This window comes from Halictus rubicundus, chromosome 12 (genome assembly GCF_050948215.1).
Source record: "Halictus rubicundus isolate RS-2024b chromosome 12, iyHalRubi1_principal, whole genome shotgun sequence".
Classification (NCBI taxonomy): domain Eukaryota; kingdom Metazoa; phylum Arthropoda; class Insecta; order Hymenoptera; family Halictidae; genus Halictus; species Halictus rubicundus.
This window is the reverse complement of record NC_135160.1, coordinates 3,831,273-3,848,952: the sequence shown is the minus strand read 5'-3', so window position 1 is coordinate 3,848,952 and position 17,680 is coordinate 3,831,273. Positions and strand designations below refer to the sequence as shown.

Genomic DNA, 17,680 nt, shown 5'->3' with positions numbered 1-17,680 from the left:
GATCTGGTCCAACCTCGACCGGTAAGGGGCTCCCTGCATTATCCGTGGCTCCGTCGATAACGGACGGGCATCCGTTTCGAATCGGAAGCGCGAACTTCCCCAGTCGGATCGCGGATCTGACCACTCGGAAATATAGGGGAAGCTGTGGAATCTGGGGAGATGGGAATTTACGCACTCGGCGAACCTAGGAACTTAGGCAACCTAGGAACTTGGGGAAAGTAGGACCTCAGCAAACCTAGGAATTTGGGGAACTTAAAAATTGGGGAATCTGGGAACTCAAGAAGTCTAGGAATTTGGGAATCTTGGTACTCGGGGAATCTGGGTACTCGGGGTATCTAGGCACTCGGGGAACCTAGGAAATTGGGGAACTTAGAAATTTGGGAATCTGGGCACTCGAGAAGCCTAGAAACTTGGGGACCCTAGGAATTTGGGAATCTAGGTACTCGGGGAATCTAGGCACTCGGGGAACCTAGGAAATTGGAGAATCTGGGCACTCGAGAAGCCTAGAAACTTGGGGACCCTAGGAATTTGGGATTCTAGGTACTCGGGGAAACTAGGAAATTGGGGAACTTAGAACTTTGGGAATCTGGGCACTCGAGAAGCCTAGAAACTTGGGGACCCTAGGAATTTGGGATTCTAGGTACTCGGGGAATCTAGGCACTCGGGGAACCTAGGAAATTGGGGAATCTGGGCACTCGAGAAACTTAGGAACTTGGGGAACTTGGAAATTTGGGAATCTGGGGACTCGAGAAGCCTAGAAACTTGGGAAACCTAGGAATTTGAAAATCTAGGCACTCTGAGACCCCAGGAATTTGGAAATCTAGGCACTCGGGGAACCTAGGACCTCTGGAAACCTAGGAGCTTGGGGAAACTGGAAAACTTGGGTAACCTAAAAATTTGTGAATCTAGACACTCGAGTAGCCTAGAAGCTTGGGGATCCTAGTAATTTGGGATTCTAGGTACTCGGGGAACCTAGGAAATTGGGGAACTTAGAAATTTGGGAATCTGGGCACTCGATGAGCCTAGAAACTTGTGGATCCTAGGCATTTATGAATCTAACAGTGAAACGAACCTCCCTTGTCGGACAAGATGCTCCTTGAGCGTCTTGCGAGACTCTAATTCGGGACTACTCAAAATTTTGACCACGTGACGGGCTATTTCCTGCCGCCGACCTCCATAATGGCGTAGTGCCAATTTTTTTTACGTATTTCACTGGTTTATACTCGATAACTGTCCCTGTTGAGAGATGACACTCTAATTGCTGAGTCTAATGGCGTTGGTCTGAAGTGATTGTGGTTGATGATAGCTGTTAGGCGTGTCTTTTAAGAAGTAGGAAGTAGTTTGGCTTGCTTGTAGAAATTCATCAAGAGGCTCAAAGCTCCAGAGATACCTAAGCATGAGGGTAGCCTAAAGACTCGCGTGTACAGGCACTTGGGTGCCTAGGAATTCTGTTGGTCTTATGGGTCTATGTCGGAATCGCTTATTAACACACCCTATTCACGGTGACTACGAATATCACTCTCGCTACCAATACACGAACTCTTAAAATCGTCGGTTTAGGGGATCGCCGGTTCTGTCAACACCCCCTCCTACAGTTTCGCACGCGACATACTAGTAAAACCTAGGCAACTGCCATCGACACGGTCTGCTGCCCTTGTGGGGGAAGCGTGCTGCGAGTGATCCCGCTCGGCTAGTTTCCGCTTAACAAAAAGCCAGGAAACAGTTAAACCGGTTGTTAGCCAATCATTAACCACTCTTCCCTCCCACGTCCAAGAACTCCAAAGAGCCTAACACCGTTATCCTAAAAAAAGAACCGCAGCTCCGATGAATCACAGAACGCAGCTAATCGCGTTGCAAGGTTCACGACCACTAAATCAATTTTTACACAATGTTTCTCATGTTCCATGAGCATCCTTGCAGACAGTGTAATCGATGAACCATGCATCTTCATGCAGAATACAAATTGTTGGCATCAATTGCGAGAATTTCTTCTTTTTCGCTTAACCCTTCCGCCCCGAGCGGTACACATATGTACCAGCCTGATTCAAAAATTACTGAAAGGCGATTGTACCACATCGGTCTTTTGAAAAAAAAACCCTGGTGGTACACATGTGTACCATCTTTCACCCCCTACCCCTACTGCGATAGGAAAAATTTGAGGATGAAAACCTATTATTTTTAGTCCAACTCACATATCCATTACACTGTAATTGTTAAAATTTCAATTTCTATGTTCAGGAACGAAAGGGTTAAGTATCTTATAATACGTCGAAGACGACAAATGAACGTTCTTAAATTTGAGTAATGTTTTTACTGTTTCAAATTGCCCCGACTCGTTTCCGTCATAAATGCATAAAATCCGCAGTTGCTGACTGCAGTTAACTGCAGACAGATTGTACACCACATTAATTAATATTTGACATTACAATTGTAAAATCCAGCTAGTACAATATTACCGAACGCTATGGAAAATGATGGATATCGGTGTAAGGGTCAAATAGTCGAACGTTGAGCATCAATGGTTAGGAACGCGGAGCTGTTCCTGCCTGGTCTAGGCAGGACTTAGGCTCCTTTGAACGGCGTTATTCCTGGTGAACAAAGGGATCGCCGGGAACTGGGTTAACCCGATGACACAGAGAGTCGGCCTCTGTTAATTGGGTCGTGGGATCGCATCCGTTCCCTGCGCTCTATCTCCACCGATGAATCCGCTCGGCAGCGAGATAAGACGCGAGTGGAAAGAATCGCGACGACTCCTCCTCGGGTCCCCGATGTGCGTTCGCCTATTCAGAGACCCTTCCTTCATTCTTCGCGCGTCTTTCTGCCGGCCGCGCCTCTGGTCCATTGTTTTCGTCCCTTTTCCCTCGGCGAGCATCTCCTTTATTTTTCTCCGGCCGGCTGGCTCGTTAGACCCCTTCTTCTTCTTCTTCGTCTTCTTCTTCTTCTTCTTGTTCACCGTCGTCGCCGATCCTCCGGGGCTCTTCACGATGGAAAACTCGCCAGGACGTGTCGCTTTCGGCCTCCTCTCCCGATCGTGGGAAAACGGACCCGCTTTATTTCCCTTTTCTTTCTATTTTTCTGCCACGAAACGCGCCTCGCCGCGCCGCGCCGCGCCGGCCTCTTGTTCCGCGCGGACCTTTGTGCTCGCGGAGAATGCGCTCGCTGATTATGTGCTCCCGGTCGGGCTCGGCCCCTATTTCTCGCCCGGACGAGGACTTGATTGGGTGTTGAACCGATTTCGACGAATGCTTGCCACGGGTTTTGCCCCGCGAACGGCCGAGAAGCCGAGGAAGCTCGGTGATTGAGAGGATTGTGCGGAGGGTGGCTAAATTGTTTGAGAACCGAGTGTCCCGATGTAGCCGGTATGGTCTACTCAATGTCTATTGAGACTCTGAATTTGTTGTGCAGGCGTGAAGGTCTTTCTAGGCACGAATCCAGTCTCTATTGTGTGCCATGAAACAAGATAAATTTTCCATCTTGGCCCATATTAACTATTAAAAATCGAAATACAACTACTCCAGCTGGTTCAGCAGGAACACTGTATGTCTAGGAAAACTAGGAAGAAGTTTCGTTAAACAAATGTTCAGATACTTGCTGAATTAATCCTTCAAGGACGACATCTATGCACAGCACTAACTTTGCACTCTTTGCTCATTTAGTACCTAATACCTAGCGGAAGGATCAGAAAGCGCGTAATACTAATTCTGCGCAGCCGGGCGGCGTTCATTGAATAGTTCGCTCAGCCAAAAGAGAAACGAACCTAATCTCGTACCGTCGCCGGGCTTCGTGCGGATTACAGGAGCTCGTTTCGGTCAGCAGAGGTTAACGAGAACTTAGGGCAACGTGGTTCGTTCCGACGAGCTCTCCAATCCTGGAATCCTTTCGGTCCAATCTGTCGGATCCGAGCTCGAAACTGTGTGTTCGATCCGCTCCTCGAGGATTCCAATTCGAATCGAACGTCTAATATGGCGAACGTCCGGAAGCGTTTCCCGCGTCGGACGTCCAGCCTTGGGAGGCCGTGTCCGTGCCGTGAAAGTTTAAGCAGAAACGATTTTCAGTACCGGCCCCGGTAAATAAGAAACGAGGCAGCCGAGCGGCACGCCGAACGGGAATCGAGTTTTCAGAAAAATGGCATGGCAAGCGTAACAAATGGCCGGCCGCGAAACTTCCCGTCTTGCTGCTTCGAGGCATCCGGCATTCTCTCTCCACGGTATTTCGGAACAATCACGAAGGACGGCTTGGGTACTGGACGAACCATCTGTAAGCTGTCTCGCGGGAGTTGCGCCCAGCGATGGGTCGCTTCTATTGTGGTCGCTGAGAAATCGGTTCCATTTCTGGACTCGAGGGTCTACGATGCTCCTGGTCTGCGCTCGCGACGATACTTGCTGCGATTGCTTGCATTTGCTTCACCGAGAATGATAACGGAGTGTTTCAGGAATTTGGGAACCTGGGAGTCCAGGCACTCGAGGACCTAGGCACTCGTGGACCTAGGTACTCGTGGGCCTACGTACTCAGGGACCTAGGTATTCGGTGGCATTCGGAGGACCTAGACACTCGGGGGCCTAGGCATTCGGGGGCCTAAGCACTCGGAAACCTAGGCATTTGTGGGTCTAGGCACTCAGAGACCTAGGAATTCGGGGGCCTAGTCACTCGGCGACCTAGGTACTCGGGGATCTAGACATTCGGGGGCCTAAGTACTCGGAGACCTAGGCACTCGGGGACCTAGGCACTCGGGGACCTAGGCACTCGGGGGCCTAAGCACTCGGGGGCCTAAGCACTCGGGGGCTTAAGCACTCGGGGACCTAGGCATTTGTGGGTCTAGACACTCAGAGACCTAGGAATTCGGGGGCCTAGGCACTCGACGACCTAGGTACTCGGTGGCCTAGGTACTCGGGGACCTAGGCATTCGGGGGTCTAGGCACTCGGAGACCTAGGTACTCGGGGTGCTAGGCACTCGGACACCTAGGTACTCCGGGAAGCGAGGCATTCGGGGGCTTAAGCACTCGAGAATCTAATCACTCGGGGACCTATGCACTCGGGAATCCAGTGCCTTGGGAATCTAGTACCTTGGGAATGCAGGCACTCGGGAATCGGAGAGTAGTAAATTAAAGCTTTTGCCAGATAAAGATCCGCCATTTGAGTATCACGTTCCGCGAATCAGAGTATTCATGATGCCTCGCAGCAGCATCGAGCGGTATTAATAATCCGCGAATGGAGCTTTCAACTGATTACCGGCGTATCGTTTCAAGCTTCGCTCGGTTCGGCAACGGTAGCGTGCATTTCGGAGAGTGGTAGGTGGATCGTAATCAACGTTTCGATCTCGGGAATCAAGAACGCGTTTCCACGATCGTGGATCAACCTCGGCAACAAAGAATTCATTCACCGAGGCGAAAGAAACGGGAAAAAGCCGCCTCGCCGATGGTTTACCTCGGACGGTTTTTCTTCGGATTGCTGGCCGAGAGTGGCGAGCAGAATGGGGCGCGACAGTTTTCTAGCATGTCGCTAATCGGTCCGCGTGCAACACGCGAAATGATTTGCGGCTTGTCCGCTCTCGATCCCGGTACGTATTGAGCCGTGTTTAGTGTTGCGCGCCCCGCGGAATGCATGCGGGCACAAATCATCGGTCTGTTCGCGCGTCACATCTGAAATGCAAAAATCGCGGCCGACGTTGTTTGTTCGGGAAACGAAATATTTATTTCCGAGTTTCACTTATGCGAGATCGATTCGGACGCACTTGAGATTCTTTTGCTGGCGTGCCGCTCGCCTAGCGGCGGTTAGCTCTTTAAGTGCCTGGATACTCAGGTGGTTTATCGGACGTTCGAGCTTTTAGGTACGATGTTGGTATTTCTGAAGTTCCATTGGATGGTCGGATGATTAGGCAAACGCGGGGTCTGCACGTTTAAATGGTTTAGCTATTTCAGAGTGCTGGGAATTTCGAGAGTTATGCGTATGCGTACTTAGGCACTCGGGAAGTTGGACTCTCGAACATTCAGGCACTCGGGAATGTGGGCACCATATGGGCCCTTGAAATTTAGGCACTCAGGAATGTAGCACTCGAGAATTTAGGCACTCAGGAATCTAAACACTCGAAAGTTTAATCAATCAGGAATCTAAGCACTCGGGAGTTTAGGGCCTTGGGGACCTATGGATTTGAGGGATCTAGGCACTCGGCAGTCTAGGAACTTGGGAATTCTAAGCAGTCGACGACCTAGGCACCTGAGAATCTAAGGCTCTTGAAATTTAGGCACTCGAGAATTTAGGCACTCCGGAATCTAAGCACTCGGGAATTTAGGGCCTTGAGAATCTAAGAATTTGAGGAGTCTAGGCACTTGGCAGTGTAGGACCTTAGGTATTCTAAGCACTCAACAATCTAGGCACCTGAGAATCTAGGGCTCTTGGAATTTAGGCACTCGACAATCTAACCACTCGGGAATCTAAGCACTCGGGAGTTTAGGGCCTTTGGGATCTAGGAATTTAGGGAGACTAGGCACTCGGCAGTCTAGGAACTTGGGGATTCTAAGCACTCGAGTATCTAGGTACTCCAAGTAACCTAAGCGCCTGCGAATCTAGACTCCTCGGTACCTAGGCTCCTGGGTATCTAAGCACCTTGATGATACAGTCTCTGTAATACCGAGACACTCGCGTTGCCAACCGATGATAGACACCCCGAGAATGAAATGCTCCGGTACCGAGACACTGTAATATCTACGCTGTGCAAGGTGGAATTCCGAAGAGTAAATAGAACCGTTTCTCTTTTGCAGCACATGGTGCAGACAGGCATGGCTGCGCCCTACGGTGGGGGTGTCTTCCCCCCGCCGGTAAACGGCGTAGCGGGCGTCGTAGGGGCGGCTGGTGCGGCCGGTGAAGTAAAACCACCTCCACCAGTGCCTGTCAAAGAAGACAACAGTGGTGCGCCCCAGCAGCCACCACCCAGTGGGCCTCAAGTACCACCGCCAGCTGGTGCTCCACACCCGACAGCCCCCGGTGCACCAACTGCGGCCAGTTTCAGTCCGCCCCCACCTCCAAATGGCGTCGATCAACAGGCTATCGTAAGTATCCCTTTTCGATGCCATGGTCTCCCATAAACTGTACGTCAAATTACGTTCGTCGAGATTGGTCTTGAAGGAACAATATTATAGGATTGAAACCGTGCCATCGTACACTGTTGCCTTGCAGAGAGAGCCAAAGGCTTATCAAACTGTTGAGACGCAACGCAATGCGGGACCCACGAAAGGGTCTCTCGAATTTGACTCGGAGTCCCGATCACTTCGACCACCCTTACCAGAGGCAATAAATTAGCCTAAGAGTCGAAGAGTCTCGAGCCCCAAGCGACGGGACTCGTCCCATTTTCTCTGCGAGTTTCCGGCACGAGGACATTAACAATTTAAGACAGCGTCTGGACAAACTATAAACACTCACTCCCAATTTTCTCCCACTACTATTTACCACCTCCACCACCAATTTCACATCCCTCAAAAACCCATCTCTGCGTGCGAGTCTGCAGTCTTCAGTTTGTCTTCAGTCAGTCCTCAGCTAGCCCGCATTTACACCACAGTTGTTTGTTGTAGTTTGTACACAGTAGTTTGTACAGTTGTTATCATTAAATTCAGAGTTATCGTTACCAACAAGTTCTACAATTCATTCTACCGCTCAAAACACCTCACACTTTAAAAACAACTACCTAGCACGGTTTTAATTAATCAAGCAGGAGTGATAGATGCGAGAAAAGTCGACTTAACTGATCTTTTCCATCTACGCACGTACACACACAAACAGTAACAAAAATTAATTAGCAATTAAAGATGCAGATATTTCTTCACTGTTACACATCTCTCCCTTCTACATTCACTTTACAGTGAATTCTCGATACATGTCAACAACGCGGGTCTTGCCAGCGAACGTGTATGTTTAAACCTGTTATGTTTACACTCCTCGAGGCCTCTCGAGCTTCGCGGCCCCTCACGGGGTATACGTTTATCATAGAGGCCTTGGCGACATATATAGAGAAATCATTGTATCGCTATGTTATCGTATGATCGGACAACAATTTAATTTCTCGGTGCTTCCGTCAACGCATTTCAGCAACCTCCCCGGTCTCCTCAAGATCAGAGGCAATCGTGTCGAAACTCCTTATCAAAGCACACATGGAGCAAAGTGTCGAGCGTAAATTTCCATTTGTACGGTATCCCCGTCACCGTTCCAAAGAGGTTCGCCTAACGGACGCGACCGGGACCGATACGAGAGCCGCTCGTTGACATTCCCGGTGCACTTGACAGAAAGATAGACAGAGAGAGAGAGAGAGAGAGAGAGAGAGAGAGAGAGGGGTCCGGGGCGAGTGCATGCTCTTCCGGCGGATGCACCGTCGGAACACGACCCCGTAAAACCGAGGTCACGCCGCGTTGATTGCCCACTCGAATCGCTGCACCGAAACCGCAGTGGCATCGTGTCACAGAGTGTTTTCTTTGTTCCCTGTCTTTGTTCGCCGGCGTCGAAATCGCGGCTCCTACCGAATCGGGTTCCCGCAGCTAGGAACGTCGAACGGAAGCCCGATAGAAACACGCCCGTCGGTTTCTGTAACCGTCGACGGATCGAGGGAGGCGCCGGGTCACGTACGATCTCAGCCTCCTCGATCATTCCGGCCACGTACACGCCGAAAAACAGAGACCGGAGAGAGGTCCAACGCGATCACGAGAAAGTCGAGCCGGTGGAAAGTGTTTCCAACCCTGACGAGACAGCTTGGGATTCTGGGTACCGATGTCGGAGCGTCGTTCCCCGATACACTTTCTGATCGATTGCCTGCGTATCCGAGAGCCCGACTCGTCCTTGACCCCCTCGGTGATTGATTTTCTTGCCGAATTGCGACGGGACCGTTGATTCTCAACGTGGACTTAAAAAAAGACGTGTATCATTATTTAAAAACACGATTCCAATGGTACTCTATTCAGATTCATTGCACACATCATAGTACACGTATTGTTATTGCATATATATTCGTTTCAGCTGTCAGAAAAATACAGTTGTAATACTTTTGAAGCTTTCTCTTCGGTGTTCGGTAACTTTCAGGTCACGTGCTAATAAATCGACATTTTACCAAATAATTTTAGCATTTTCACATGATGACGTATATGTCTTAATTATGTATATAATATATACATAGTGCTAACGTAATACATAGATAACGTAGTGCTTTACGAATTTGGGAACTTGAGAGTCCAGCCACTCGAGGACCTAGGCACTCGGGGACCTAGGCACTCGGGGGGTCCCAGGCACTCGGGGTCCTAAGCACTCGGGGACCTAGGCATTTGTGGGTCTAGGCACTCAGAGACCTAGGAATTCGGGGACCTAGACATTCGGGGGCCTAAGTACTCGGGGACCTAGACATTCGGGGGCCTAAGTACTCGGGGACCTAGACATTCGGGGGCCTAAGTACTCGGCGACCTAGGCACTCGGGGACCTAGGCACTCGGCGACCTAGGCACTCGGGGACCTAGACATTCGGGGGCCTAAGTACTCGGGGACCTAGGCATTGGGGGGTCTAGGCACTCGGAGACCTAGGTACTCGGGGAGCTAGACATTCGGGGGCCTAGGTACTCGGGGAGCTAGGCACTCGGAGATCTATGTACTCGGGGAGCTAGACGCTTAGGAGGCCTAGGCACTCGAGGACCTAGGCATTCGGGGGCCTAGACACTCGGGAATCTAATCACTCGAGGACCTGTGCACTCGGGAATCCAGTGACTATGCACTTGGGAATCTAGTACCTTGGGAATGCCGGCAGTCGGGAATCGGAGAGTAGTAAATTAAAGATTTTGCCAGATAAAGATTCGCCGTGTTCAGTAACTTTCAGGTCACGTGCTAATATATCGACATTTTACGAAATAATTTTAGTTTTTTCACAAGATGACGTATACGGCTTAATTATATAATGTCTCCGAGATCATCAATAACAATATTGATGACGGATCGCAGCGCCATCAACTTGAAATATCAAAGTAAATGCAAGTTGTCTGCGGATAGATACCAATGGAACAAAATTCGGCCCATAGAGGGTTAAGTAAAATAAGGTCACATCCACCAAGACAACTACACACCCATGTACACCGACGGCTCCAAAACTGCTTCGTCCTGTGGTTGTGCCTTTATTACCGAAAATTACGTTTTCACCAAAAGACTTCCTAACAGTTTTTCCTCCTGGTCGTGTGAAATCACATTCAGAATTGTAACAAAAACAAATTTTCCATATTTACTGATTCCAAATCCGCTTTTGACGCCATTGGCAATCCTACGCAACACCCTACTATCCAACGTAGTAGGATATATACTATACATATACGTCTTACTATATACATATATATATATATCAATAGATTTAAAAAACAGAAGGACGTTTCCTAGGATACGTTGGATAGTTGGATAAACTGTTATAAATTTGTTTTTTGCTGTACCCCACCACTATATAAATATTAACCGTAACCTTCTCTTTTATATTCAATTGTAATCTACGTGGTAGCTAATGACCTTTAAAATAAACGATATATAATAATAATAATCGAGCTGATTCAAGTCCCACGTATTTGGAACCACCTGTAGAGAACAGCTCGGGTCGCGAAAGTCTCTGCAACAGTCTAGAACGCTGAGCGCATAATCGTCGGTTACTAACGCGTTCAGCGAGCGCAATACGGAAAATGGAGCACGCCGGAATTGATGAAATTTGTCGGTAGCGGGATCTGAAAGGATCAGTTTATTCGCCGGCGCGTCACAAAGCTGCGAAACTGCAGCTACGCGTGTCGGCCCGATGCACTCCGTGCATTCCTTCCGTGCAGTTTCCTCCGAGCGAGCGAGCGCGCCCCGCGCCACTGAAAACAATCCGCGCGGCGTGTTTTTCCCGGGCACGCTCGAACAAGCGCGAAACGCCGTGGCCGTGTCGGGGGAAAACAATCCGGATTTATTCGACAAGCTGATACAACGGCCGCGATAACTCGTCGCCGCGGCAATTGCCGTGACTGCTCGCGAACCGGCCTAATTAGTCGCGCTAATTAAAGTAATTCCGTTCGTTGATTCTATTTAGCGGTCGGACGAATTCCGCAAGAGGTTCGCGCCGCTTCTCTGGGCCCGGCACGCTTCGTTAATCCCTTCTGGAACCGCTCGTCCCGACCGGAAGTTCAAGTTCGTTTTCTGCGCGTCTCCAACGAAGCAGAAATGCCCGCTGGATACTTGTATTTTTGTGAAGCAACAGCTGATCGATGTTGACACCGAGGATCGCTTGTTTGTAGTGTTGCGATTTTGTTCAAAATTGACTACGGCGTGTAGCATGCGATTTTAGAGGGGGTTTAAGTCATCGTCTCTGTGGTTTCGAATTTGTTTATAAAATACGGACCGTTCGGACCGTTCGTTTAATTTCATCTCTCAATTTAACACATCTTGAGCGGGAAGCGACTAAAGTCGTTTTTCACGGATTATTGATGGATTATTGTTATCGATGGGTTTTTGTGATGTTCTTACAATAAAATCGGATAGACATGCGTTGTAAAAATACAAAACGTGCGTTGCAAGAATGCATGCAACACGGTAAGACTTTGGCGGCAAAGTGCCCGCGCAAGATGTGTTAATATTAGAACCAGTGAGCGCTAAATGCGATTGATTCCTTTATCATAATAACAAGATTGAACACATTCAGATTTTGAATGGAGAAGTTTATTTACAAATTTTTCACCAAAACATTTTTATGGTTTCAATGATTGAGACCCTGTCAGTTTCAATAATTGAAATTGAGTTACCCGATGGTTCTAGTGCCTAGCTGTGCTTGCGAATTTTTATTTCTGGAACTATCCGTCAGATCGACTTGATTCCTGTGGCATTGTAATCAGAAAAGTCCAGTCTACCGCGAGAAAATTTGTTAAACATTGTAAAATTGATACTTTAATACTAAAAATTTCGAAAAAATGATTAATTCGTACATTTCGGCTCGCGAAGCGTTCCTTTCCAATTTTCGGTGAATGTGTCGATATTCTTTGAGCGTTAAGGGGGCCGGCAGGCATTTGGCCTTGACTGTCACGCTATGTTATCCTGTGCCTTTTTTCTAGACATTTTACGTCTTAAATAAGTAAGTAATCAATTAAAAATGCATACCACCGTGTTTGTACATGTCTTCGCTACGTCTGTATAGAGCCCTTTTTTCGATACGAACACTAAATCTCGCGAAATTAAGAGAATCTCTCAGCGGCAGCCATCTTGTGACGTCATACTTGCTTCAGAATTCGAATTTTCTGCCGAATATTGTTAATTACTCCCCGATGAGGTAGAAATTCGAAATTTGGGCTCTATACAGACATAAATTGGACTTTTAGGAAACACAAGTGACCACTTTTAAACTGCTCATTGCAATATTGAAGCGATAGTTTGAAAAGGTTTTGACGCATGCATAAGCATATGGATTTCAAACCCTGCCGGCCACCTTAAGTATTAAAATGGAACCCTTCCGGTTCGAAGAGCCCTCGGAACTCTCCCTTAAACCGTTGAATCGGCCACATTGGTCGGAATCATAGCGATCCGCGTCGCGGACAGTGCTCGGTTCCGCGAATTCCGAGGACAGTCTGCGAAGCGATCGTATCTAATTAACCCCGGTCCTAGGGGCTATGGATTTCGGGCTGCGCGGCTGAGCCGAGCGTGAAGAGTTCCGAACAATGTCGCGGTTCCGGACCGAGCGGTTGCTTTGTCCGTGGCTCGTCTGGTTAATTAACCGGTGCCGGTTAGTCAGCGGCTCGTGAAGCTGCAGACCGTTCTCCGTTCAGCCCACTTAGCGCACGCAAATTAACGCGGGTCCGCACGAACCTCTTCTTGAAATTGTTATTTGAACAGACGACGACGGCGCCCCGGCGAACGTTCCCAGGTCAAAGTAATTTCCAGGGAAAATTTTTCATTAGGGGACGTTAAAACGTTAACGATCTCCTTGATCCAGGAACGACGGCGACTCGGTCCATTCCGTCATACGTTTTTACGAGCCCGCTCCTCGAGTTATGGCATCTCCTATCGCGCCGCAACTGCTTGATGGATCGTATTGATCTCAATTTTACCGATCTCAAATTTGCTGTTTCGTAATCACTTGTGAACTAAATATTAGTGGACGCGCTCTTGCTGGTTTCATGGGAGACAATTATAATTATTAGACTGCCGATCTTTACGCATTTATCAGTTATGGAAATTTCCAAGAAATGCTACGATATAAAACTCGAGAGAATTTAGCACGATTTCTATTTGTTTTGGATCTACAAAGGCTGCTCCCATTAGAAATGAGATTTCATTTTGTTTCGCTTAAAATTTTCCTCCGAAAATTGGAAATTGCATGTACATTCGCAGTCTGATAATTATATACTTGAGAATTAAGTCATCAATTAGGGGCTAGCTGCTGCAACCAAAGCGCCTCTGAACAGTACTCTTATTATTTGTATTTAAACGGTATTTAAAATTTCGGTTCCTCCTTGCGTTGGACTTACAATCGCAGCACCTTCCAAAAAAGGAACAGAAGAATACCCGATAGAAAATCGCGGAATGCCTGAAACTAGATCCGCGCGATCAATGTTCGAAAGCAGTCCTCGCAGGGATGAAGAATCCTCTCGGAAGACCGACTGTCGGTGACCGATGACGGTGATCCACTTCGGATCGTGATCCCGACGCATTCATTGGCGAAGGTCTTAACCGGGAATCGATCTTTAAACCGCTGGAAGATCCTCGAACAAAAGCGGCCGGAGGATATTCTTCGGCAATGTTGGGTTCCGTTCCACAATGGCTTCGAACGAGGATCGAAAGTCGGATCCGAGGGTCCTCGAGCGGCGGTACGAATTGAATTACAGCGGGTCCGGAGCTGCAAATTAAAAGTTCCCTTTTCAATGTTGCGCTCGCTTTTCTATGAGGCGCGTCGAGAGGGTCGGGTCTGGCGGACGTCGCGTCGCTCTTTGACGACGAAAAGAGGCCTCAGACAATCCGGCCTCATCGAGCTCGAAAAAGAGAGGATAGAGAGAGAGAGGAGAGAGAGAGAGAGAGAGAGAGAGAGAGAGAGAGAGAGAGAGAAGGTGGTTCCGACCACGTGTTCCGCGGACGACTCCAAAGTTCGCGTCTCGAAAATTTTCATCCGCGAACGCGGTTCTTTGCCGCCGCGGCTCGTTAGCCAATGGAGTCTCGAGCATCCGACTTCCGGTCCACCTGGCACGCTTCGCTCCTCGTCCCTTTCGTGTCGAAGGTTCCCCAGTTTAACCGGATTTTTTCATTTGAGAAGTTAGCGAAAAACTGCGGTTGCAGCCGTGCGCTCCGAGCTCAGCTGAAGGGACGAAGGGCTGGCAAAGGGAATACTCGAAAGACTCGGATTTTTATGGAACTTCTATAATTCAATGTGATACTCGAGACGCTGGTTTTTGGACGACTGTCGTGCGTGTTCGAAGAGCGAGAATTGTTGGAAGCGTGTTATTAGAAATCTGTGCGTACGCATATGTATTTTCGAAACGGATGAGTTTTTGTCTAGAAAATCGTTCGTGTTGACAAGTTCGGCATTGGAGACACGCGTTCAAACAAATTTAAAATCAACTGGCTGAAACGCATAATTTTGGAGAAACTCCAACAATTTTTAAAGAAAATTGATCACGTTTAATCTCGAAGTATATTGACAAAGGCGCATCTTTTATATCGCAGATTCGATCAGCATAGTGAACGCCGAATAATCGGTTCAGAGTCGATCGCCACCGGGGGTGCGGGTGGGGGGTGCAGTCCCATTAGAGTCCCCCGTCGTCGAATTAGGGTCGCGGATCGATATCGGGAAAGTTTTCCCTGGTCCGCGAGCAATTAGCCTCGGGGAAACGGGGAGCGGTATTTTTTAACGAAGCAGATTGCCTGGCCCTTAAGGAGATTAATTGATTCTCCGTTGGCAGCGCGCATCGATCCACCGCGGATTGATCATCCTCCCCATCGAAAAGACATTCTCCCGCTCGAGTCCGCGTGCTCGCTTACCACCGTTCTTGCGCGCCTCCGACGAAGAAAACTAATTTCCAGGACGGCCGCTGGTTTACGTTAAACAGGACGGATTGAAATACGCAGTTCCAACGGGAGCATAGAGTCCGCGGGAACGACCCGTTTCTTCCGCGGAAAAAGCACGGGACCGGCATGAATAATAGCAAGCTCTCCTCCACCTGGCAGGGATTTATAGTTCCCTTAAACTCTCGGTCATTTGTTACCGCCCCCTCAATCCCTCGGAAGCAGGGGAACGCTCACCGCGATCCCGGGGAATAGCAAAAGGCCCGCGAGAAGAAGGAAATCAGCCCGGTCTCGTTAGGACCGAGGGAAAATTTGATCGATGCATCCCACGGTGCAAGTCGTGGGAACGCTCCGGGAAATTGTTGCAACGTCTTGGAGTATGCTATCTGTTGAAAATATTAGCCTAGGGACAACCGGGAGACTCGTTATCGGCCCGAGGATTTACTGCTGTGCGCGTTCGCCTAGAATTCTTGACAAATCGTCAGAGAAAAACTGGAATAAATTCTGAATAAAAGCCTACTTTTTCATAAAACTGCATCGAAGAGAATGTCGGAGTAAAATTCTTCGACCAAATTCAGCGTTGTAATTTTGATAAAATGACTCTTACCGGTTGTTTTTAGCGGCTTCGGCGTGAAAACACGACGCGATCTGTCCGGGGCGTGAACCGGCGTTTATGGCGCGACTTAGACGAGCGTAAACGTAAACGGAAGCGATAAGGTTCCGGGCAGAAGCGTTACCAACATCGTCGTCGTCCTTGAAGTTTCCGGTGGCGTGAACGCCGCCGGCGCTTCGAGTATTATGTCGATTACAATTCCACGCTGTCTGCTGATTCGGATCGGCGGCGATTGTTTATCTTGGCGCGGCGATTTTCGAGCGGATTGCGCGAATTCCTCGTCCACCGAGCTTTCGGCCGGGTCGAAATATTTTCCCTCTAATTGGCGACGAGCGTTCCAACGATAGTGGAATTGTTCCGGGGAAAAAAAAATATCCTCGGCAATTTCGTCCGATTAAACGCGTCGCGATCAACCTCGTTTCCGAGGGGGACACGCGTTGACGAAATTCCGCGTTGGCGAGACGCGCGGATCCGCGCGAAATCCCTTTATTGTCGCGCGAATTTTTTTTTCGATCGCCTCTCCCGGCGGCCTGGACGCTTCGGCTGAACGGAATAATTAAAATCTAATCGATTACGATCGCTTGGAAACACCCCGTTCCGATATTTACCTGCCGGATGGATCGAGATCGATGGGAACGTTGCGGTGCCTGTGTCTTGATCGGGGACTTGAAACTGTTAGACAATAAAACTGGAGATAGGACGAATTTGCGAACTATCGAAAACAATCTAACACGTTCGTCGCCGCGTCACCCATGTGTGGGTGACGGAATTATTTGTGCAGGTTTTAAAATTAATTTTTACGTTGGTATATTCATTGTAACGTGTAACATGCAAGAAAGTTGGAGGATTACTCGGTATCATACATTTAATTTTTTGCAATTTTTATTCCATTAAACAACTTACTTTGATTTTATGGAATTTTTGGGGTTCCTAGTTGAGCGTTCAAAGTGTTAACAGAACAGAAAAATTATGGAGTTTCTGAATACTATGCCGAGGACTACAACATTAACCAGTTAACTGTGTTTGACTAGTATACTCGTCATGAAGAAATGGCAATATTTCGTGTCGTGACGAGTATACTCGTCAAAACAGCTATAATTCACCAGCGGTTAATTTTTGCGACGCAACTTAGGTATACATTTTTCAAAGAGGTCGCAACAGCTAACTGGTTAAAGAGTATAAAATTAATTTGGCTATTTGCAAGTCAGTTGTGAGATAGTGAAAATTACGTATACGTGACGATGGTAGCGCGTTAATTACAGAACATTGCACCGAACCCTCCTGCTCTAAAAAAAGTTTAATAATTTCCAGAACGAAATGTTCGATTAGCAACTGCCGCGCTGTAAAACCGGAATTTAATGAAGCTGGAGCTCGCGGCCCGCTTTGAATCACGTTCGCCGGCAGGGGCGTATAAAATCCGCAGTTTCGAAGGGGCATTAAAATATAATTTAATTAAGCAACGAAACGGGAACTGCGGGAACACTTCGGTCCACAAAAGGCGAAACTGCGACAGCGACGTTCGAGAATCGAACTTTCCACCCCCGGTAGCAAATTGTTCCGGAAGTTCGGAGCTGCACGGTCCGCGAGTTCGAGCACGCTCGCTCGCTCGCGCGCGCGCGAGTCTGATTCGAGGCGGAATTCATTTCTCGATCCATCAGTGCGGCAGACGGGATGAAATTTAGATGCAGCGACGTCGGCCGAGAGGGTCTAGAGCTCCTGGGTTAACGTTCCTCCGGCTCACGAATTATTCATCAACCATCGACGTCCGGAAGGGATCGAGGGTCGAACGAGCCTGTCGATATACGCGTTTCGCCGCGGGTACCTTGTTTCGCGGCCGGATTAAAACTTTTTCCACGAGCCGGCGAGACAAAGGAGCTCTCCTGCGCGGAGGGGAAGGGTGAGAAACCGGAAGAATGGCGGCCGTGCACTCACGTGTGTCTTTAACGATTTTCCACTGGAAACGACGGCGTCATTGACATTTTTCGCCCGACGTGTACCCTCTTAACCCTCGGCACTGCGACCACCCTCCTCGAACTGTTCAAACACGATGAAA

General features: G+C 48.6%; 1 protein-coding gene across 12 annotated transcripts in view; it reads left to right on the top strand.

The window, feature by feature from the left end:
- Nucleotides 1-17,680, top strand: part of LOC143359946 (RNA binding protein fox-1 homolog 2) — a 437,182-nt gene that overhangs the window by 295,631 nt on the left and 123,871 nt on the right. For all 12 annotated transcript variants that reach the window (XM_076798373.1, XM_076798374.1, XM_076798378.1 and 9 more), the window contains one exon: nt 6,759-7,046. In XM_076798373.1, the coding sequence (XP_076654488.1) occupies nt 6,762-7,046 (285 nt within the window). In that variant the 5' untranslated portion in view covers nt 6,759-6,761. The remainder of the gene's footprint in view (nt 1-6,758; nt 7,047-17,680) is intronic.